The sequence below is a fragment of the Poromitra crassiceps genome (assembly GCF_964638095.1).
Source record: "Poromitra crassiceps genome assembly, chromosome: 19".
NCBI classification, from domain to species: domain Eukaryota; kingdom Metazoa; phylum Chordata; class Actinopteri; order Beryciformes; family Melamphaidae; genus Poromitra; species Poromitra crassiceps.
The window spans coordinates 10,345,434-10,367,933 of NC_139646.1; the positions used below are offsets into that span (position 1 = coordinate 10,345,434).

General features: G+C 46.8%; 1 protein-coding gene across 1 annotated transcript in view; it reads left to right on the forward strand.

The window, feature by feature from the left end:
- lrba (LPS-responsive vesicle trafficking, beach and anchor containing) overlaps positions 1 to 22,500 on the forward strand; it is a 283,347-nt gene that overhangs the window by 181,535 nt on the left and 79,312 nt on the right. The window contains 4 exon segments of the mRNA XM_083655531.1: positions 8,555 to 8,672; positions 8,881 to 8,983; positions 13,179 to 13,294; positions 13,454 to 13,566. Coding sequence (XP_083511657.1) covers positions 8,555 to 8,672; positions 8,881 to 8,983; positions 13,179 to 13,294; positions 13,454 to 13,566 — 450 coding nt within the window.

Here is a 22,500-nt window from a genome sequence, read left to right on the forward strand (position 1 = left end):
TATCTGTCCTGCTCTTTCCCCCTATCTGTCCTGCTCTTTCCCCCTATCTGTCCTGCTCTTTCCCCCTATCTGTCCTGCTCTTTCCCCCTATCTGTCCTGCTCTTCTATCCATCCTGCTCTTTCCCCCTATCTGTCCTGCTCTTTCCCCCTATCTGTCCTGCTCTTCTATCCATCCTGCTCTTTCCCCCTATCCGTCCTGCTCTTTCCCCCTATCCGTCCTTTTCTTTCCCCCTATCTGTCCTGCTCTTTCCCCTATCTGTCCTGCTCTTTCCCCTATCTGTCCTGCTCTTCTATCCATCCTGCTCTTTCCCCCTATCCGTCCTGCTCTTTCCCCCTATCCATCCTGCTCTTTCCCCCTATCTGTCCTGCTCTTTCCCCCTATCCGTCCAGCTCTTTCCCCCTATACGTCCTTTTCTTTCCCCCTATCTGTCCTGCTCTTTCCCCTATCTGTCCTGCTCTTTCCCCTATCTGTCCTGCTCTTCTATCCATCCTGCTCTTTCCCCCTATCCGTCCTGCTCTTTCCCCCTATCCATCCTGCTCTTTCCCCCTATCCGTCCTGCTCTTTCCCCCTATCTGTCCTGCTCTTTCCCCCTATCTGTCCTGCTCTTTCCCCCTATCCGTCCTGCTCTTTCCCCCTATCTGTCCTGCTCTTTCCCCTATCTGTCCTGCTCTTTCCCCCTATCCGTCCTGCTCTTTCCCCCTATCTGTCCTGCTCTTTCCCCCTATCTGTCCTGCTCTTTCCCCCTGTCCATCCTGCTCTTTCCCCCTATCTGTCCTGCTCTTTCCCCCTGTCCGTCCTGCTCTTTCCCCCTATCTGTCCTGCTCTTTCCCCCTATCTGTCCTGCTCTTTCCCCCTGTCCGTCCTGCGGACAACCAACCGCAAATTCCCAAAGAGGGGTCTACTTTTCACCCCACACCCACTTAAGCTGGCGACAATAGCCAGATTAGAGAAGAATTTACTTGAGCGAAGCTCCGCAGCAACCCTAAAAACGGCCCATCCGTCAGCAAAGAGCAAAACGGCCGATTGAGTGAAAGCGGGGAGAATGCGATAGGTGCCGGTCGGCGATCTTAACCTGTCTGATGTTTGCCGTGGCAGCTTATATAGGGGCATGAGGGGGACAATGCCATTGAGTCTTTAACAACTCCAGAGCTTCAGTGCTGTGCTCAGGGCTGTCTCCCTGATTTTCTCGACACTGCTGAAAAGCATACACCTTTTTCTTCCCCTTTCCTCGTGTGCAAAGTGTTTGCCGTTGAGCTTGACAAATCAAGGAATGTATTTGAGTTCTTTCACTCCCGTCTGAACAGGTGCCCAGCAATGCCACAGCAGTCTCACATCAAGCTGCTGCTACAAGAGTGACATTGTATGCATTTTCTATGCACTAAAAATGACCTAACGCAAAGTTAATATTTATTTTTTAATTGAAGGTATGCGTTTGTCTGTTATTGCAGTCTAATTCAAGAGTAGCATAAAGTTAATACCAATTCTGTTCCTGGTGAACTATGTGAAACTATACAGTGTCTTTTCCTTAGTGCACTGTACACCACGTTAGTATCAAAGTGTCCATTCTGGCCACTATATGAAGTATGTAGATACATTGTAGCATGGTAATGACACAAAAGGTAGCAGGTACAGAGGGCCACAGAGAGAATCTCCTCAATTTCACGCTACTCTTCCCTTCACTTATGCAGCCTTATCCCTTCTTTATTCCTCATCAGCCCTGAGCCACCAACTCTGCCCTCTGCTGCCCCCGAGGTTCAAACGCCTAAGTCTGAACTGGGAGGTGGGGAAAAAGAAACTGCTGCCCCGTGAATAGAGTTTGAAAGAGGTAGGGGCTGTTTATGCCCTCTGGCATCCCCCGATCGCTATCTCTGAGTAATTACCCAAAGTAATAACGCTTTACTTCCTGCAGAAGTGCCACACTGACCTATTTACCGAGTCCACGACTTGTGGTATTTTCAGTTATGAAGCCCTGGTTCATGCCTATTCCTCCTGCTGCCACCATTAGCGTTTAGCCCTGCCACTTTGCTATCTTATTATCTGCCACGTCCCTCCTGAGGCTCTTGTCCTCGCAGCCTTTTTGCACAAAGGCTAAATGTTTAATGAGTTAATGCGCTAAAGGCTTCACTTCTCTCCCAATTAACCCCGAGACCACGGCAGCATTTCCCTAAATCCACAGAAGACTCTCTTTTTTTTTGTTCCCACTTCAAAAAGGCTAAGCAGCATCCAAGACGGGCAGAAGAGAAAAGGCTAACCTGTTAGCAAACAGCGAAGAGGGCCAGAAAGGGTTTAATCCTTATTAGGCTAAAGTCAGACTAAGTGCCCCAAAAGATCCTTTCAAAGGGGACTTTCTTTAGAGTGTTGGTAACGTTGGGCCTGAATGCTTTGAGCCTTCAGGCCTCATAACTTGACACAGTGCAAGCTGGGCCTGTTTATTTTGCTTTCAGTCTCTCACACTCCAGCAGCTTCTTAGCTGCGTTTATTTATTTTTGACCTTGTAGTTTGTTTTACTTCCCTCGAGTCAAATAGACCTCTATGTGTGACCAGTGATTACGTCTTGAATTAGTTACATCACGGTAGAACAATTGTGCCTATCAATCATCGGGTTGACAGAAATTCATTGTTGACAATGTAGTCTATTCTGTAAGACGTGTCTATGATCTTTCTTATGCATAAACCCTTCTATTGTTTGACTCCTCGTAAATTCAGCTACCATTATTTGTCGTGGTGCTCTGCTCTCTTAATTGAGTTTCCTTTTCCTGTAGGGTGCTGATTGGCTGATTGCTAATTGTCCACAGAGCCCAGAACATGGCTAGACAGTGACCGTGATAGTCACATGGCTAGTTGGATATTGCATGCTTTAATGGAGTCACACAGGCTAGAGTCTGTTGGAGTGTGAAAGTAGGCGCATGTGACTGCATTGCATTGTCTGAAGGTCTTATGATTCCACGTTCTTATGTTGAGGGAACATTGTTTTGAAGTACCCACTTCATCCCCGGGCCACCCACCCACCCACCCAACTCCTACCCACCACCTTGCACCCTTGATTCTCTGTAGTTGGTCTCTCTAAGCAAATTGCTCTCTCAAGGCATAGTTGCACTTTAAAAACATGTCAACACATCTTTCTCTCTTTACAATACCTACAGTAATCACTTCCCCCTTTCTCTCTCTCTCTCTCTCTCTCTCCATATCTTTTTTCTGGGTATCACTCAATCTCAAAAACAAAATGGGTCTTAATTGGCTCCAGAGGGCTCCGGGAGGCTTTATGTCAATGATGACAACGGTCCTGATTGGTCCAGAGGCACAGGCAACCCAACAGACCCTCGTTAGTGTGTCTGGGCCCTTTGCCTGCTCGTTAGTCCGATGAACTCATTTACTGATGGGGGGTGACAAGGCCTGGCTTACCGGTGTGGAACAGACGATGGGGGCCGAACGGGGAGGGAGCGAAAGCAGGGTAAGGAACAGGGAGGGCAGAGCTGAGGGGAGCAGGGTTTTATAAGCTGAAGTTCTGTGTGTAGATGCGCCAGATGAGAGTATCAAAAAGCCCTTAAATGTCAGCTTGTGTTAGCCTCTGCTTTCATTTTGCTTTGCTGCTGCAGTGAGAGCTGCGAGGGCTGCAGGCTCTCGTCTCAGCCCAGTGAAACTCTGCTTCTCATAGATGCTTTGATTCTCTGGTCAGTGAAGTGAGGAAGAGTAGCAGAAAACACAGCTGTGAGGTAGCTCGGTATGCGCTGGTTTACTAGTATATATACAGTATTTGTCCTTTAAGTGATGTTCCAATACGCATTTGGGAGGGCTGGTTTTATTACTAAAAGCTTGGGTGTCTGCGACAGCAGTCTCATACTGTATATGCCTATAAAAGACATTTGATCAGGCGTTTACAGCCGTGTGTGTGTGTGTGTGTGTGTGTGTGTGTGTGTGTGTGTGTGTGTGTGTGTGTGTGTGTGTGTGTGTGTGTGTGTGTGTGTGTGTGTGTGTGCGTGTGTGTGTGTGTGTGTGTGTTCGTGGAGTAGTTAGGGGGGGGTTGCTTTTGGGAAATGCAAAGCAAAAAGCAATTCTACACACTGATAAGTCCACAGTTTTCCCCCTCAGCTATGAATTGTATCAGGTTCTCCCCACAGCGCGTGTCCCTGGTTTGTGTTTTGATGTTGATGGATCACCTCTCTTCCTCCCGCTCATTAATTTCATCACCTTATCTCCCACACCACTTCATTTGACCAAAAGGTAATAATAAATCCCTCATCCATTATCCTTTAAGCCGGGGCGCTCGTGCGGAAATGCTTAATAACAGGCAACAAATTGAACTTCAATCACCTCATTTTCCCTCAAAGATGCACAGCACATTTAACCAAATGGCAAAATATGCATATAGCGCTCACTCTTACGCCTCTGTCCAATTCTGTGGCGCTTTAAACATTTCTTATACAAAAAAACCACTACTGGTCGTTGTCGTGTGACTTTTTGTGTGACTTTTTTTGTGCAACAGGGATTTTATTAGTAATGGGCAGTCTTTCCTCTCCTCTTCAACTCGAGTCCCTTATCAGCCCAAAAACACACACACACACACACACACACACACACACACACACGCGCGCGCGCGCGCCTAGTCGGCCCGACAGCGAAGCCAGTTGAGAGCCTCATCTATCTTGAAGCACGCTCCTGATAGTCGGTCTGTTGCCCCCCTTCATTTAGTGCAGTTTCAATTAAATCTCATTCATGATGTCACCATATCCAACAATGTTCCTCCACTTGACACGAGCCACGTTTCTAAACAGGCTGTGTGGTTGGCGAAGGGAACTGGGCTGGGATGTTCGGAATGGGAAGGGTGATGGAGAGGGTCCATTGGCAAGGGCTGTCTGCACATTCTGTGTGTGTGTGTGTGTGTGTGTGTGTGTGTGCGTGTGTGTGTGTGTGTGTGTGCGTGTGTGTGTGTGTGTGTGCGCGTGCGTGTGTGTGTGTGCGAGCGTACACCATAGCCACAGTCACCCGGCCCCTCTTCATGTGTCCCTCTTCATTCTGCAGTCTTTTGGGCGTCTGACAGAGACAAACGACAGTGCTTCAGAAATGAGCAGCAGCCCGGCACACAAACAGGTTGAAGAAGGAGAGAGAGAGAGAGAGAGAGAGAGAGAGAGAGAGAGAGAGAGAGAGAGAGAGAGAGAGAGAGAGAGAGAGAGAGAGAGAGAGAGAGAGAGAGAGAGAGAGAGAGAGAGAGAGAGAGAGAGAGAGACCATTGCAATCAAGACTAGTTCCTTTGTTTTCTGTTTGGCTGCGCCATCTCGCGTGACACTTTGAAATTGATCTTGGGACGTTCCAGGCCTGAATCAATGGATATCGTTCCACTTGGAATGAGCATCAATAAAACCATGCTTTGTACTCAACCAATCACGTTGGCATATAGGCTCCTGATTCCTTTGAAGCTACCCTTGTGGAACCTTCCATCCTCTCAGCCACTATGTCATTTCATTTTGCTTTTTGCCATTTTTAAACCCAGCAGCCTTGTTTCCTTGTCAATTGTAAATGGTCCGTAACACCTGCTCCATCTTGGTTTGGCCAGTTTTCAACTTGCCGCCTAGCTTCTTTGCTTTCTCTTCATATATATATATATATATATATATATATATATATATATATATATATATATATATATATATATATATATATATATATATATATATAATATTCCATCTCATCCCAATCTCTTCATATACTAGTATACTAGTAAGCCTGACATGATCCACCTCCATCATTACTATCTATCACAGAGGAAGCGGGCGCGGCCATAACTCCTGCTCGGACAATAACCTCTACAGCACTGTAATTTGTCCAGACGTGGTCAGAGCAGCTAGAAGCATTACAACACGGATAGTTTATCACGCTGCTTGTCACCCACTCAGCTTTTTCATCTGCAAGGGAAAGGATGCCGGCAATAGCGACAATGATCTCGGGAACGTAGGGAGCTATTTATAGGAGGGCGTTTCCGACTCCGAGAGATGCATCGGTCCAGGGAAAATATGATATCTGGCCGCCGCTATACTGTCGTATTTGTCAATGGAATCAGAGAATGCGGCTTCATCAATTTGGCCCCGGGCAACTTCTTGACATCTGCTGTGAGGTCTCAGATTATAATGCTGGGGATGAAATGAGTCAACCACTACCTTTTGGAGGTGAAAGGTTACTCGCACAACATCCACTCATCATACACCTGAAAATGGGAATTTCATTTTTGATCAGATACTAGTAGGAAGTATATTATGTAGCTGCACTTGAAATGAAATAAATGAAATTGTATGAAAAGTTGAGGGTCAGGGGATGGCAGGGAGAAGGATTTCAGCAGGTTGTTGACATGTGAACCTGATAGCCACCCTGTCTTCAGTGGGAGTAGACTGAGGGATCAGACTGATTGCTTGCCCCCAGCCTGTTGGTCATCAGAACTCACTCATCGTAACTGGAAAACAGGCTGCAATAGACAGGAGGGAAGATGGGGAAAATGTCAAAGTATTTAATTGTAAACAATAATGCTGAATTCAAGCCCTGATCTGAGCTCATCAAATTTGGCTAAAGTTTGTAAATCTAAAGTTTGACTTCTAGATGAAAATCAGGTTTTTGCAAATTTAAGGTCTGACCATAACTTAAAACACAGATCTACTTATCTTTTACACACACTATGTATGCTATCAAAAATGTTAGAGATTTAAAACTGATTCTGAATTCAGATACTGTTTATCTCTGTTTTAGTGCCCACTCAGTCAATTTGAGAATTGATCATTAAGAAAAAGGTGCGTGCTGCACATCAGTGGTGGATGAGTTGAGTTCCCTCCCCCTCCCTCCCCTGATATGTGAAGCACTTTGAGTGTCTTGAAAGGCGCTATATAAATCCAATCAATTAATTATTATTATGATGATTATGATGATGATGATGATGATTATTATTATTAAATGCGCAAAGTGTTATGATGTCTGACTTATTGTGGAGACGCCCTTTTTTTTAACACATTAATAAATGAAATAAGTATATTCTTCCCACTAAGACAGTTGATTACATGAACCTGATGGATTGTTAGTCCTTTTGCCTACTTTAGTATGGAATGTAAGTGAATGATCTGAAAAGAAAACCGATCAATTATGACCAAATTTACATTTTTGCTTAATGCTGTTGCAACGCCTCATGCAAAGACATCAGTTTGCCTTGTGGAAGACATTTTCCTGGATAGAAAACAAAAACACTTTATACATTTTGCTCTTGCGATAGCGGCACCATTTTTGTGACGGTGGTTGCCATGGCTACAGGCTGATGGTAGGGCTGGTGCCATCGTCTCGGGCCCCCTAGCTGTTAAGGAAGGTAGGAGGCTGGCGGACGCAGCCCCAGTCAGCTCCTCCAAGCCTCTAATCCACATTTAATTGAACTCCAGAGACTTTGAAGTGAGTCTGCGACGCAGGCAGGTCTTATTCCTCAGAGAGACAGAGAGACAGACAGAGAGAGAGAGAGAGAGAGGCTGTCCTCTGCTACAGGCCTCAGCTGCGGCCCCCTTCCTTTAATGAGCTCCTCGAAGCTAACACGAGGCCTAGCTTTTGCTAGCTCACATTTGAATATTTTTGATTAATACCGCAGCCTCTGAGCCACGCTGTGACAACCCAAAGTGACCTTTTTCCCTTCCTACCACATCCCTAACCACCCTCCGTCAGTTCAAACCTTTGAAACAAAAAGGAAGAAGGTGAAACCCGCGCCTAGTTAGCAAAGCACCGCAAAGTGGGCTAGCGGCAAAGCTAAATACTGGATTAGTAGGAGTATGAATCACTTGGGCAGGGCCAGGCTCGTTTGGCTCTGTCAGCCGCCATGACAGCCATCAGAACAAGTTACTCTGACAGCCACGGCCATTTCCATAGGGACAGATTAGGCTCAGCTCATCCAAGCATTTTTAAACCTGGAGCTAGCTAACATAATGCTGTGTAACCCATGTGTCAGTGACCTCTATGGAATTACACAAAATAGTCTAATCAGTTGTTTAGCATAAACTAGCCCCCCCCTAATCTCCCCCTAATCCTTTGACTTGTTCCTTCAAGTCTACCCATTGCTATAGCTCAAAACGCTACACTATATTCGTGACTTGCTTGTGTCCTATCTCTTAAAAATCTTCGATTGTAGCTTCCTGATACGCCTGTAGCTACCCGCGTTCTGTAATACTGATTAGCTTTTAGTGAACTAAACATTTCCCATCACTGCCTCCAGCTGAATAGCGCTCATTCTCTGGCTGAAGGAATCTCTTTTTCATTGAGGCTGATCAATATAAGACATTAATCGTACTGTTGAGGACGACGTGCCGTCAGAGTGTGACAAATGAGCTAACGTGGCCTCTCTCTCTCTCTCTCTCTCTCTCTCTCTCTCTCTCTCTCTCTCCTCCTGTTCTTCCCATCCCTTTCTTTTCTCTGATCTCTGTTGTCCTCCTCTGGTTTCTTTCTTATATTCCTTCTTTTCTTTTTTCCTCCTTGTTTCCTTTCCTTATTCCATCCACATCCCTCCTCCTTTCGCTCTCTCTCTTCTCCTGGCCTCTCCTCCAGATTCTGGCCTATACGGAGGGTCTCCATGGAAAATGGCTTTTCACGGAGATCCGCGCCGTCTTTTCCAGACGCTACCTACTGCAGAACACAGCGCTGGAAATCTTCATGGCCAACAGAAGTGAGATGTCACCCATTTTTGACCCATATGCAATCTTTTAACTTTGTAATTATAACCTTGGATAATATACTTCTTTTTTTTTGTACCTTTAATGTTGCCGAGTTTCTTATTGAACAACACTAGAGACATGTATCAAGATGTGTTTGGTGATTGGGTGTTATGAGGGAGTTGTGATAGAGCCAATGTGTTTCTCTCTTCCTCACTACAGCGGCAGTCATGTTCAACCTCCCCGATGCGGCCACAGTCAAGAAGGTGATCCACTGTCTTCCTCGTGTTGGGGTGGGAACCAACTTTGGCCTTCCGCAGACCAGGTGAGACACACACAGACATACACCGTCACACTTGATCTGGCCTCATGGCTTATGGCCTGCACTCAAGAGTTTTGTCAGTTGATGCTAAACGATCTGCGTGGAGGGGAGACAAAGTAGAGAAAGTACCATAGGAGGACGAGCACATGGTTAGTTGCTTTTACACCGTAAAGCTGGAAGGCAGTTTTTTTCTTTCTTCATCCACTTCCTCTCTTCCCTGTTCCACATGCACAAACAAACCCCTGTGCACAGTGGGCACCCTTTCCTCCATCCCTCACTCCCACTCCCCCTCTCACCCTCACAGCATAATTGGCTTCACACAAACACAGTCTGGTTCATTTATTTATTCCCATCCCTTGTGAAGCAAATGGTTGGTAGTAAGCCTGCAGGGCGCACGTTGCTCCTGCACTGTGTGGGCCTCGCCTGCAGGGGACACGTTGCTCCTGCACTGTGTGGGCCTCGCCTGCAGGGCGCACGTTGCTCCTGCACCGTGTGGGCCTCGCCTGCAGGGCGCACGTTGCTCCTGCACTGTGTGGGCCTCGCCAAAGCCAAGCCCCAGCCTGGTTGCTGCCCTATCTGCTCCAAATCTGCGCCAAGATCCAATGGAAATAGTATTATTTATTTTAATAGTAATATTTTGAGGGAATATTTTAGGGATATAATGATACGTTTAGCTAATGGTTCAGTTTGCTATACACTACTGGATTCACAGTTTGATATCATCACTATATATATATATATATATATATATATATATATATATATATATGTATATGTATGTATGTGTATATACTGTATATATCTATATCAATCATGAGAGACCAGTGGGTACGATTTAACAAGCGAGCTTTATTCAGCAAATGTCATGGCAACTAAGTTTGGTGTATGACTCCATGATACAATGACGCTCCACTTGTGGTGAGAGAGGAGGGCATTGGCGCAGACTAGGATGGAGAATCTCCCCCCCCGTAGGGAATTCTTCAGGAGTCAAGACATTGGTGGACTGGGGAGGTGGGTGGGGCGAAACAACGCTCCAGAGAAGACGATCAGCCCCAGATGCATGCTTGAGCCTCGGTCGGAGACCCCACTTAAGGGTGTTTTTTTGGCATTAGACAGTTCAAAGTAAAGAGTCCGGAAAGATTGTGAGAAAAAGATGGGAATGACAAAGTATACAACCTACAGGTAGCAACTTCTTTGTGACAGGATGGGGTTAATGCTCTGTCGTCTTCATTTTGAGAAACACAAAATGCAACACATACTGTACTGTAGCACCTTTAAGACTGAAGGCCATGTGATCAGTCTGTAAGAAACACATTCAGTAATGAGTCAGTGTGGATGTTGGAGAGTGTGTATATGGAGAGAGTGTGTATGGAGAGTGTGTATATGGAGAGAGTGTATATGGAGAGTGTGTATATGGAGAGTGTGTATATGGAGAGTGTGTGTATGGAGTGTGTGTATGTTTGTTTTGGGATCATTAATCAAGGCAGTTTGCAGGCCTGGGACACCTTGCCTCTTTGACCTGAGGACAGCTGTAGCTCAGGTCATACCAACACAAGTCATATAGCCTGCACAGCACATATTGCTTTACCAGAGTGCTACTAATTTCACATGCACATTTCACCAACGATTTAATATATAAATAATATATATAATAATATATAACTCTGCATTTGATGTAACCCTGCTACTGCAGTACAATCTTACCAATACCAAGCACCTGCTGTCTTAAGAGCCAAACCTTTACTACTTACAGTATCAAATGGCCACATTCAAACATTCACAGTTGTGATGTGTTATAGAGTGAGGTGATTCAGGAATGCAAAAAATACACAAAGAAAGTATGTTAGCGGGGCGTCCCGGTGGCTCACCTGATAGAGCGCGTACCACAAAGGCTTAGTCCTTCGGCCGACCCGGGTTCGAATCTGACCCGTGGTCCCTTGCCGCATGTCATCCCCCCTCTCTCCCCACCCCTCCTGTCTGCCCACTGTCCTGTCTAATAAAGGCAAAATTCCCCCCCAAAATTATTTAAAAAAAAGTATGTTAGCACATATTGCTCGGTCACAGTGAAAAAAAACTGTATTAGTGTGTCCTGTGGTAAACTCGTATTTGGAAAGGTCGTATTTTCACTTTTGAGAGGCCTAATGACTATAATCTCACACCCTGACAGTGATTAATTCCATCATTTTCCTTTGTTTTAATTGGATTGGGGGTCATTTGTATTTGTCCCACTGCATACATCCTGCTCTGGGGCCTGTATGTGTATGTGTGTGACTGTGCACACATGCACACTGCACACATCATGCTCTGGGGCCTGTATGTGTATGTGTGTGACTGTGCACACATGCACACTGCACACATCATGCTCTGGGGCCTGTATGTGTATGTGTGTGACTGTGCACACATGCACACTGCATACATCATGCTCTGGGGCCTGTATGTGTGTGTGTGACTGTGCACACATGCACACTGCATACATCATGCTCTGGAGCCTGTATGTGTGTGACTGTGCACACATGCACACTGCATACATCATGCTCTGGAGCCTGTATGTGTGTGTGTGACTGTGCACACATGCACACTGCATACATCATGCTCTGGAGCCTGTATGTGTGTGACTGTGCACACATGCACACTGCATACATCATGCTCTGGGGCCTGTATGTGTGTGTGTGACTGTGCACACATGCACACTGCATACATCCTGCTCTGGAGCCTGTATGTGTGTGTGTGACTGTGCACACATGCACACTGCATACATCATGCTCTGGAGCCTGTATGTGTGTGACTGTGCACACATGCACACTGCATACATCCTGCTCTGGAGCCTGTATGTGTGTGACTGTGCACACATGCACACTGCATACATCCTGCTCTGGAGCCTGTATGTGTGTGTGTGTGACTGTGCACACATGCACACTGCATAAATCATGCTCTGGGGCCTGTATGTGTGTGTGTGACTGTGCACACATGCACACTGCATACATCCTGCTCTGGGGCCTGTATGTGTGTGACTGTGCACACATGCACACTGCATACATCCTGCTCTGGAGCCTGTGTGTGTGTGTGTGTGTGTGTGACTGTGCACACATGCACACTGCATACATCCTGCTCTGGAGCCTGTATGTGTATGTGTGTGACTGTGCACACATGCACACTGCATACATCATGCTCTGGGGCTTGTATGTGTGTGACTGTGCACACATGCACACTGCATACATCCTGCTCTGGAGCCTGTATGTGTGTGTGTGACTGTGCACACATGCACACTGCATACATCCTGCTCTGGAGCCTGTATGTGTGTGACTGTGCACACATGCACACTGCATACATCCTGCTCTGGAGCCTGTATGTGTGTGTGACTGTGCACACATGCACACTGCATACATCATGCTCTGGGGCTTGTATGTGTGTGACTGTGCACACATGCACACTGCATACATCCTGCTCTGGAGCCTGTATGTGTGTGTGTGACTGTGCACACATGCACACTGCATACATCCTGCTCTGGAGCCTGTATGTGTGTGACTGTGCACACATGCACACTGCATACATCATGCTCTGGGGCTTGTATGTGTGTGACTGTGCACACATGCACACTGCATACATCATGCTCTGGAGCCTGTATGTGTGTGCACACATGCACACTGCACACATCATGCTCTGGAGCCTGTATGTGTGTGCACACATGCACACTGCACACATCATGCTCTGGGGCCTGTATGTGTGTGACTGTGCACACATGCACACTGCATACATCATGCTCTGGAGCCTGTATGTGTGTGACTGTGCACATGCACACTGCATACATCATGCTCTGGAGCCTGTATGTGTGTGCACACATGCACACTGCATACATCATGCTCTGGAGCCTGTATGTGTGTGCACACATGCACACGAGTATGTGTATCCAGCCCAATTTATTGCATATTTTTCTTCCTAATGAGCAAGACCTTAACTTCAATAAATATTTCATATAAGGACATTTGTATGACGAAAGTTTAATAAGGCCTAAGGCGTTTTTCTTCTTGTGATGTGTGGACTTGTCCCCACTGACTGACTGACTGTGTCACTGTATTCCTTGGCAGAATTTGTCCAACACACACACCAGGGCAAGCCCACATGAATGCCCACAAGTATTTTAATATCTGTCACACTAAGACTCAAGCATCTGATGTCATCTCTGTGTTTTCCTCCCTAGACGGATCTCTATGGCCACCCCCAAGCAGCTGTTCAAGGCCTCCAACATGACCCAGCGCTGGCAGCGCCGCGAGATCTCCAACTTTGAGTACCTCATCTTCCTCAACACCATCTCTGGTGAGGACACCGCCCAATACCACCATAGTGACGTTACTGCAGAAAGCAGTGTGGGCATGTGTTGTCAGTGCATGTTGAAATGATTAATCTATTCTCTCCTTTGCTCTTTCTCTGTTAAACTTCTTCTCTCTCTCTCTGCTTGCTCTCTGCTTCCTCCAGGCCGCACCTTTAATGACCTCAACCAGTATCCAGTCTTCCCCTGGGTCATCACCAACTATGACTCCGAGGAGCTGGACCTGACTTTGCCCAGCAACTTCAGAGACCTGTCCAAGGTAAGACACTCCACACAGACCCTCTCCTCCTCCCTCACTAGTCCTTTGGCTTATCCACAAGAGAGGGAGCCTATTGATGATACGGGAAGCAGCGCGCGCGCGCGTGTGCGCGTGCGTGCGTGCGTGCGTGTGTGTGTGTGTGTGTGTGTGTGTGTGTGTGTGTGCGTGCGTGTGTGCGTGCACATGTGTATGTGTCGTTCTCCTAAGTCCATTTAGTGGCCGTGTAATTGCCATTGATCATAGTTTAGTGAAGCACCTCTTTAATCACTGGTGGCTGATTGCTATCTCTACACAGCTGTAGGGCTTTCCCTTTAGTCCATTACTCAGCTATTCGGTTGTTAGGATTTAATCTTGACGAAGAATTATTTGTTTATTAGTGTTGACTCTTAGTGGAGTTTCCTTTTTTCTTTTTTCAATAAAATGATTAGTATCTTTCTGACATCACACATACAACAATAAACCTGATTGCATTGTTTCGGCAGGGGAACGATATTGTGAGAAAATCAGTTTTGCAAATTTGTCAGTGAAATAGTCTGCGTGATTAGAAGTTGACTTGAGAAATGTCTCTAGTTGACTTGAGAAATGTCTCTCGTTGACTTGAGAAATGTCTCTAGTTGACTTGAGAAATGTCTCTAGTTGACTTCGGAAATGTCTCTCGTTGACATGAGTGAGAAATGTCTCTAGTTGACTTGAGAAATGTCTCTAGTTGACTTAAGAAATGTCTATAGTTGAGTTGAGAGATGTCCCTAGTTGACTTGAGAAATGTCTCTAGTTGACTTGAGAAATGTCTCTAGTTGACGTGAGAAATGTCTCTAGTTGACTTGAGAAATGTCTCTAGTTGACGTGAGAAATGTCTCTAGTTGACTTGAGAAATGTCTCTAGTTGACTTGAGAAATGTCTCTAGTTGACTTGAGAAATGTCTCTAGTTGACGTGAGAAATGTCTCTAGTTGACTTGAGAAATGTCTCTAGTTGACTTGAGAAATGTCTCTAGTTGACATGAGAAATGTCTCTAGTTGATGTGAGAAATGTCTCTAGTTGACATGAGAAATGTGTCTAGTTGACTTGAGAAATGTCTCTAGTTGACTTGAGAAATGTCTCTAGTTGACGTGAGAAATGTCTCTAGTTGACTTGAGAAATGTCTCTAGTTGACTTGAGAAATGTCTCTAGTTGACTTGAGAAATGTCTCTAGTTGACTTGAGAAATGTCTCTAGTTGACGTGAGAAATGTCTCTAGTTGACGTGAGAAATGTCTCTAGTTGACTTGAGAAATGTCTCTAGTTGACTTGAGAAATGTCTCTAGTTGACGTGAGAAATGTCTCTAGTTGACTTGAGAAATGTCTCTAGTTGAGTTGAGAAATGTCTCTAGTTGACTTGAGAAATGTCTCTAGTGGCCCATTTCCACCGCTTGTATTAGGTCGCCCCGCCCAGCTCGACTCGCTTTTTTGTCTCATTCCACCGATCAAAAACCTGGACAGCCCGGGTTGAGTCGGGGTTGAGTCGTGCTAGTTTTGGTCCCTGCTTTCTTGAGGTTCCAGCTGGTACCATACGGTGACGTGAAAACACTGCAGACGACTGATTGGTCAGGCAGAATCGTGTCTACTGACTGTGTCTGGATACTTTCTGTAAATGCTGGATACCAGTTTAGTGGGACTTACCTTCTCTTCAGTTATTTCCATCAATCTTTTGTGTTGCTGCCTTCGGCTCTGGTGAAATAAAATCGATCTCCTTGCTCAGCCTTAACATGACGGTGGTTTTCAATTGTTTTGAGAGAGAAAAAGTCCGCTGCTCGGGAAGCCCTTGTAATTGTGTGTTACATCGGCTCCGCTAGGCCGGAGGCGGGGGTTTAGCGAAGCAGCGGTCTTGCCTGGTGAGTGTAGCTGCCGGGACGGTGGCTTCCCTTCTCCCCGTAGCGTAACCCCCGTCCCCCGTGCAGCGCATGCCAGTACCAGTATTTCATAACCAGTTTAAAAGTTCTGTGTATGGATTTAACTTTAACGTTATAGCCTACTTGGGCTATGGACGGAGGGCAGATATGCGGTCGCTATGATGACCAGGTGTGGGCGGAGGCGAGTAAACTTGCTCTGGAAGCAAAGTCTATATCAAGTAGAGACGAGTAAGGCCGAGTAAGAGTAGAGCTGTACTGTGCTGTTATATGTGGTGGAAATGAGCCATAGTTCAGCGAAGTGTGACCCATGAACACTCATCTCACTCAACTCTCATCTCGCAGCCTCTGTTTTTCTCCACACTCTCCCTTTGTGACTTCCATTTTCATTGTTTTAGTTGTCATTTTCTGGTCATAATTCAAAGTTCATAAATGATAAATTCAGTTTGACCTGCCTTAACACCGTAGGAAGTCAAGGAATACTCCCTGGTAGCTCCAGGCAGCATCAAGTGATTTGGCTTAAAACAATGATGAAACATATCTTAAAATGCTCCCACACACATTAACACACACACACACACACACACACACACACACACACACGCACACACACAGTGTCTCACCCCTCACAGTGCACCACCTCCAAACGCTTAAATGCTTCAAAGATCCTCCCCCATACATCCAGACATGCAAGCATTCACTCACATATTCACATATACAGTCATGAACTTTCTGTCTCTGAGTATCTCACAGACACACACACACACACACACACACACACACACACACACACAACATGAAAACACACTCCAAAGCCTGCCAGTTCCTCTGCGTTGGGGCTGAACATCAATTGTGCGTAATGGTGGCCAGTGGTGGGAGGACAGAGGATTAGTTTTAGAGTGAGATGATTGAGCGACTGTCTTGCTGCTGGAACCAAAATGGCTGAATAAATCAGCCATGGAAACAAAGGCATGTGTTAATGGACAGGGGATCCATTGGAGGAAACACACTGCAGAGTTCCACCTAAGGGCATCGCTCAGTTCCTGGGGCCATGCATGCTGAGGAAGAGTGGAGTTTCAGATGTTCAGGTCCTGGGGCCATGCATCCTGAGGAAGAGTGGAGTTTTAGATGTTCTCGTCTAGTGAGACAGAACGGCACATAGTACTACACATACTGTAGGATAGGCAAACCGCCGATGTAAGATGTATGTAAAACTTTGAATAATAATTTGTGTCTGATGTGGTTTTTCGCCCACACACAAAAAGTTGCATTATCTTAATAAAATCCATCCATGACATCTACTACTTCTCCTCCCTCTTTGCAAATTCCAGTTGGGAGTTCGGTATGTAAAAGCACTCACCTACCACCACTCCGTCCTCCCGGTGAAATGACTCGCTGTCAGGTGAAAAGAAGCAGCTGGTGACTGCACATGTATCGGAGGAAGCATGTGCTACTCTACGGCTCTCCCCAGATTGGCAGAGGGGGTGGAGCAATGACCGGGACAGCAGAGGGAATTGGCCAAGTACAATTGGGGAGATTTTTTGTTGTTGTCTATAGTGCAATCATACATCTGATAGATGCGCCTGGCCAGGGGGAGGCCAGGCTTCACTGTGCAATATGCCCTAACCCGACATATTTACACACTACATCTTCTAAATGCAACTGGGATACATCATCAGTGATGTAACCTGGGGTCGTTGGGTGTTTTGGGTCTCACAACATCATACACCCTCGCCCAGGTGACCCAGCCGAGGCTAATTACGCCTCGGCTTGTATCCCAGCAGCAGCCACTCACGGATCTGACCACTTAATCTTCCCCTGCAATGTTGCTAGCGGACGGGTCCAAGAAACCCCAATCCGCTGCTGTGGAACTACTCCGCAGGGACCGGAACATCAGTGCATATATTCTATGAATATGCAAATATATTTCATCTCAAAAGTTTTCCTGCTGGACACATTCTCAGTGTATGTGTACTGGAGACTTCAAGTTTCCCAATCACACTTTTGTAAATTGAATATTGGACAGGGATTGGCTTCCAAACTATTCATGACATCACAAATCATGCTCGTAGGCCCCGCCCCCTACAAATTGGATTTTCACTGAGTACAGAGAAAATTTCCACTTTCAGCAGACGATTGTGAAAACAGCTTTTCTAGTGTCAAACTCTGCACAGACATCATTCTGCACAGTGAAGAGAACAACATCCAACTGAAGGATCAAGAAGGAACATATATTTTTTCCTTTAGGGGGTCTTTAAGGTATATACACCACACACACACACACACACACACACACACACACACACACACACACACACACACACACACACACTATACTCTTTCATTCTTACACCCCCCGACAGTCAACACCTTCTCCCGCAGGTCTTCTCCAATCCTCCTTTTACTTTTAGATCTGCTCCTCTGTCTCCAGTGTAGCTTCCCCCTCTGTATGAAGCTGTGTCATTTCTCTGTTTATTTGGCATCATGTTGCCCAGTAGGCTGAATCCTGACAGCCATAGTTGCCCCCCCAGCACACACACACACGCACGCACGCATGCACACACACACACACACACACACACACACACACACACACACACACACACACACACACACACACTTCTCCTTTGCAGTGCCGTGGTGTTTGGACAGCTCAGCCTCTGTGCTCAGTCAAGCCTCCTAGCCCCAGGGACGAGCTGAATGAGAGAGAGAGAGGGAGATGGGTGAAAGGAGGAGAAATAGAAAGACAATCCGAGGAGCAAAAGGAAGAGGAGGAGAGAGTAAGGGAAGGAGAAGCTCACCATCTACTCCGCCTCCTCTCCTCTCCTCTCTCCTGGCCTGGGGAGAGAGGAAGAGGGGTGCCTCCTCTCCTCTCTCCTGACCTGGGGAGAGAGGAAGAGGGGTGCCTCCTCTCCTCTCTCCTGGCCTGGGGAGAGAGGAAGAGGGGTGCCTCCTCTCCTCTCTCCTGGCCTGGGGAGAGAGGAAGAGGGGTGCCTCCTCTCCTCTCTCCTGGCCTGGGGAGAGAGGAAGAGGGGTGCCTCCTCTCCTCTCTCCTGGCCTGGGGAGAGAGGAAGAGGGGTGCCTCCTCTCCTCTCTCCTGGCCTGGGGAGAGAGGAAGAGGGGTGCCTCCTCTCCTCTCTCCTGGCCTGGGGAGAGAGGAAGAGGGGTGCGAGCCTTTATTACATCTGTTTTATTCATGCTGTTGACACGGCCGTGATATCGGCGTATGACCGCTGGACCGTGGCAGACTGCAGTGTCTGGAAAAGGGCAAGCAGCACCGCGTGGCCACACCCCCCCCCCCCCCGCAATCACCCCCGACCCCCCCCCCCCCTCCCCCTCGCAATCACCCCCACCCCCCGATCATTTGTGCACCGCGTGTTTCTTTTGTTTGGGTCTAATGTTTTCCGACCCCCACGGTTTAGTTTGGCACCGCGTGTCTGTCTCTGCTGCATCGTCTACTTCCCTCAAGCCTTGTTTTTCTCCATATCTTTTCCACTCTCTCTCCCCCTCTTTCTTCCTCCGTCTGCTTGTCTCTCACTCTGTCTCCCTCCTCCTCCTCCTCCTCCTCTCTCCCACCCTCCATGTCTCTCTTATCCACCTCTCATGTCATGTTGGCGGTTGTCTCTGATAGAAACAGGTCATTTGAGAAGCCTCCAGTGACATTGAGAAGCCAAATTGCCATGAACGTGCGTGCGTGTCACACACTGTCATCGTCCCCCCGGCACAACAGAGAGGCCACACAGAATTTATGTTCCCCCTTCTGCCGGAGCCATGCTGACCCCAGGGACTGTCTTATCATAAACTCTAACCTCAACCTGACATCAAACGCCGACCCCCGAGATAACACTGTAGTCACGATAAGCACACACACTAGACCAGACTGCAAGTGCTCCAACTCTGCAAAGGTTTGCCTTTCATCCACATTCTACACACTATTACCATTTCCCCCACAACAGTACACTGACCTCTGTCCTTCGACATACAGTGCAGATCAGAAACTGTAGGATGAGTATAATTGGCTGATTGGATCATCTGTTTGCTGTGGTGTTTTTAATACGGATGCACGATATATCGGCCGTATATCGGTATTGGCTGATATTGGCCTCGTTGACTGAAATCGGCTATCGGCAAAAAAAAACACCAATTTAGCCTATCGGTTGGGTCAGATAATTTGTTCTTTGTTTGTTTCATAATTACATTACAGTATGATTTAAGTTGTGCTCATTCAAAGATAGTGTGATTAAGTGCTCAAAATACTTAAAAATAGGTCAGTTATTTGTTTATAATGAAGATTTATTTGTTTCCCTCTCAAAAAAGGCATAGAAGAAACATATCGGTATCGGCTATCGGCCAAATTGTTATTTTAAACGTCGGTATCGGTATCGGCCCAGAATTTTGCAATCGGTGCATCCCTAGTTTTTAATGACACGAGTGTGATGGATGCCTCAACAAACAATGAAAAGTGGTGTTAACCTCCATAGATTAGGCAGTCTGTGTTTGCATGGCAACAGAAGTAGCAAGGCTTTATTGGGTGTTCCCTGTACCTATGTGCTACTATAACCTACTCCTCACAGCCAGATCAGCTAATGCTGTATTGATTTCACCATATGTTTATCCCCCAGGCCCTCCACACCATTCTCACTGTTTAAATAGGACATTATACATAAACACTCCTTTCAAAAGGCTCTTTTGATTTATGACTCAAAGCCCTAGTGATGCTCAAATTGTCGCTAAGCCATTATATTTCATCACTGGTGACCCATTATTGTTCTAAAAGCAAAGTAGCACTGGATAACGTTAATATAATAGTTCTCAGAATGATCCTTATTGCTCCTTATGGCAATGTTTTTCTCCAGTTGTAAATATTTTCACATTATTTTCCCTCTCAACCAGAAGCTAATTGAGCAGGGAATCGACTTAACTTATCTAAGAAATTTACTTTGGACGGGCGTCCGGGTAGGGTAGCGGTAGATTCCCTGCCTACCAACACGAGGGGCGCAGGTTCGCGCCCCCGTGTTACCTCTGGCTTGGTCGGGCGTCCATACAGGCACGATTGGCTGGTGTCTGCGGGAGGGAAGCCGGATTGAGGGTCTTGTCCTGGTCGCTGCACTAGCGCCTCCTCTGGTCGGTCTGTTCGGATAGAAGGGAACTGGTGGGAATAGCATGGTCCTCCCGCGTGCTACGTCCTGGCGGGGAAGCTCCCGCTGTCAGGTGAAAAGAAGCGGCTGGCAACTGCACATGTCTCGGGAGGAAGCATGGTGCTAGTCTACGGCCCTCCCTAGATCGGCAGAGGGGGTGGAGCAGCGACCGGGGCAGCAGGGGGAAATTGGCCAAGTTGGGGAGAAAATGGGGGGAAGGAAAGACTTTGGACAATATTGCAAGGAACAGTTTGGTAGCATTACGTAGCCAATTTCCTGTATTATATATTTTTCCAGTATAACTTCCAATATAACTCCAGGATAACTTAAATACTTTGCTCTATGCATGTTTTGTATTCCAGTTGTTCTTGCAGTTTGAGCTGTTTCGGAGTTGAACCTGAGTACTAATAGTCAGTGTACAGTACAATTCAATTTGGTTAGGGATATACTTTTCTCTTCAGTTTCAAGCATCAGCTCAACTCTATTACCCTCTGCTTTACTGTTAGGTATTCCTTGTGAATTTCACATCACATTAGCTTTACCATGACTCTGGTAATGCCATCTCCATCAGCCCTCTTGACGAAGAACTGATTAAAACTAGTCTTAAGATTAAAGCTCCCAATGTTTACCTCTTCAAAGCGCCCAGCGCCAGCTCGTTCCGCGCCTTAATCTCCAGTCTAATTAAAACTACGGGATTGGTTCATTTATCTGCGTGCTCATCAGAGCGCCGTTCCCTGCCACAACATATTAGGCCAATCTGTGGCGGGGGGCGGGCGGCGGCAGGCGTTCCATCAGCGCGCTGGCGGGTACTCTGGTCTGATGTACGGCACCGTCAGCGCCACTCTCTGTGTAGCTACCGCAAGCCGAGAGCACTCGCGCTAGCACCACAGTAATTTACAGCAGTAAACAATGTAGGGCTCGCACACACCAACAGCCCCCACATGCCCCCTCACACACAATTCTCTCTCTCTCTCTCTGTCATTGTGGCACTCAGTCTTTTATTTTATTTTATATGCCTCCTCTCCCTTTTCTTTTTTTAATGAGCCGACTGTTATTAGGGCTATAAATCAGACCAATGGGTGTGATGTATAATTCACCGTGTGTACTCACCCACCCCCCAGTGGCCCTGAGGAAGCCCACAGTGTGTCACTGTCAGCGCAGTGCTGCGCAGTGTGGCGGCACGAGGCACTGTGCGTTTTGGGCCATGTAAATTCGTCCAATGCGGCGGTGACTGCACACCATTTACAAATACTTGGAAAAAATATGCAAACGCTATACAGGGGAAGCAAAACCATTCTTCTAGATTTCTTTCGTCTTCGGCACACAAACCCTCTATGCATCACTCCTCGGCGCACACACACACACACACACACACGCGTGCGCGCACCACACGTACACACACACACACACACACACACACACACCACACGTACACACACACATGCCCCATTACACCCACACACAACAGTAGCAGCAGCACAGATCGATATAGAGGCCTGGCCCTGGATGAGTCTTTCTGTGACAGGCACCCTATGATATGAAAGAGATCCAATTGATCCACACCATTCTAGACCCTCATCCTCAAAAGGCCATCATTCCATTACCATTGATCCGCTCCGTGTGTGTGTGCGCGTGTGTGTGTGTGTGTGTGTGTGTGTGTGTGTGTGTGTGTGTGTGTGTGTGTGTGTGTGTGTGTGTGTCAGAGGGAGATTGAAGAAGGGCCGGGGGGGGGGGGGGGAGGGGATTTGAGGGAATGAGGCACAACCAACGAAAGACTAATAAAAATTGAACCAGGCTGAAAGTGATTTCTATAAATGAGTATTTAAATAATAGCCAAGCCCCATAGGGTTATTGGTTTTTGGAGAGCAATGGCAAATTAATGCAACTTAAGCGGGGGTTTTTTCTGGACTACAA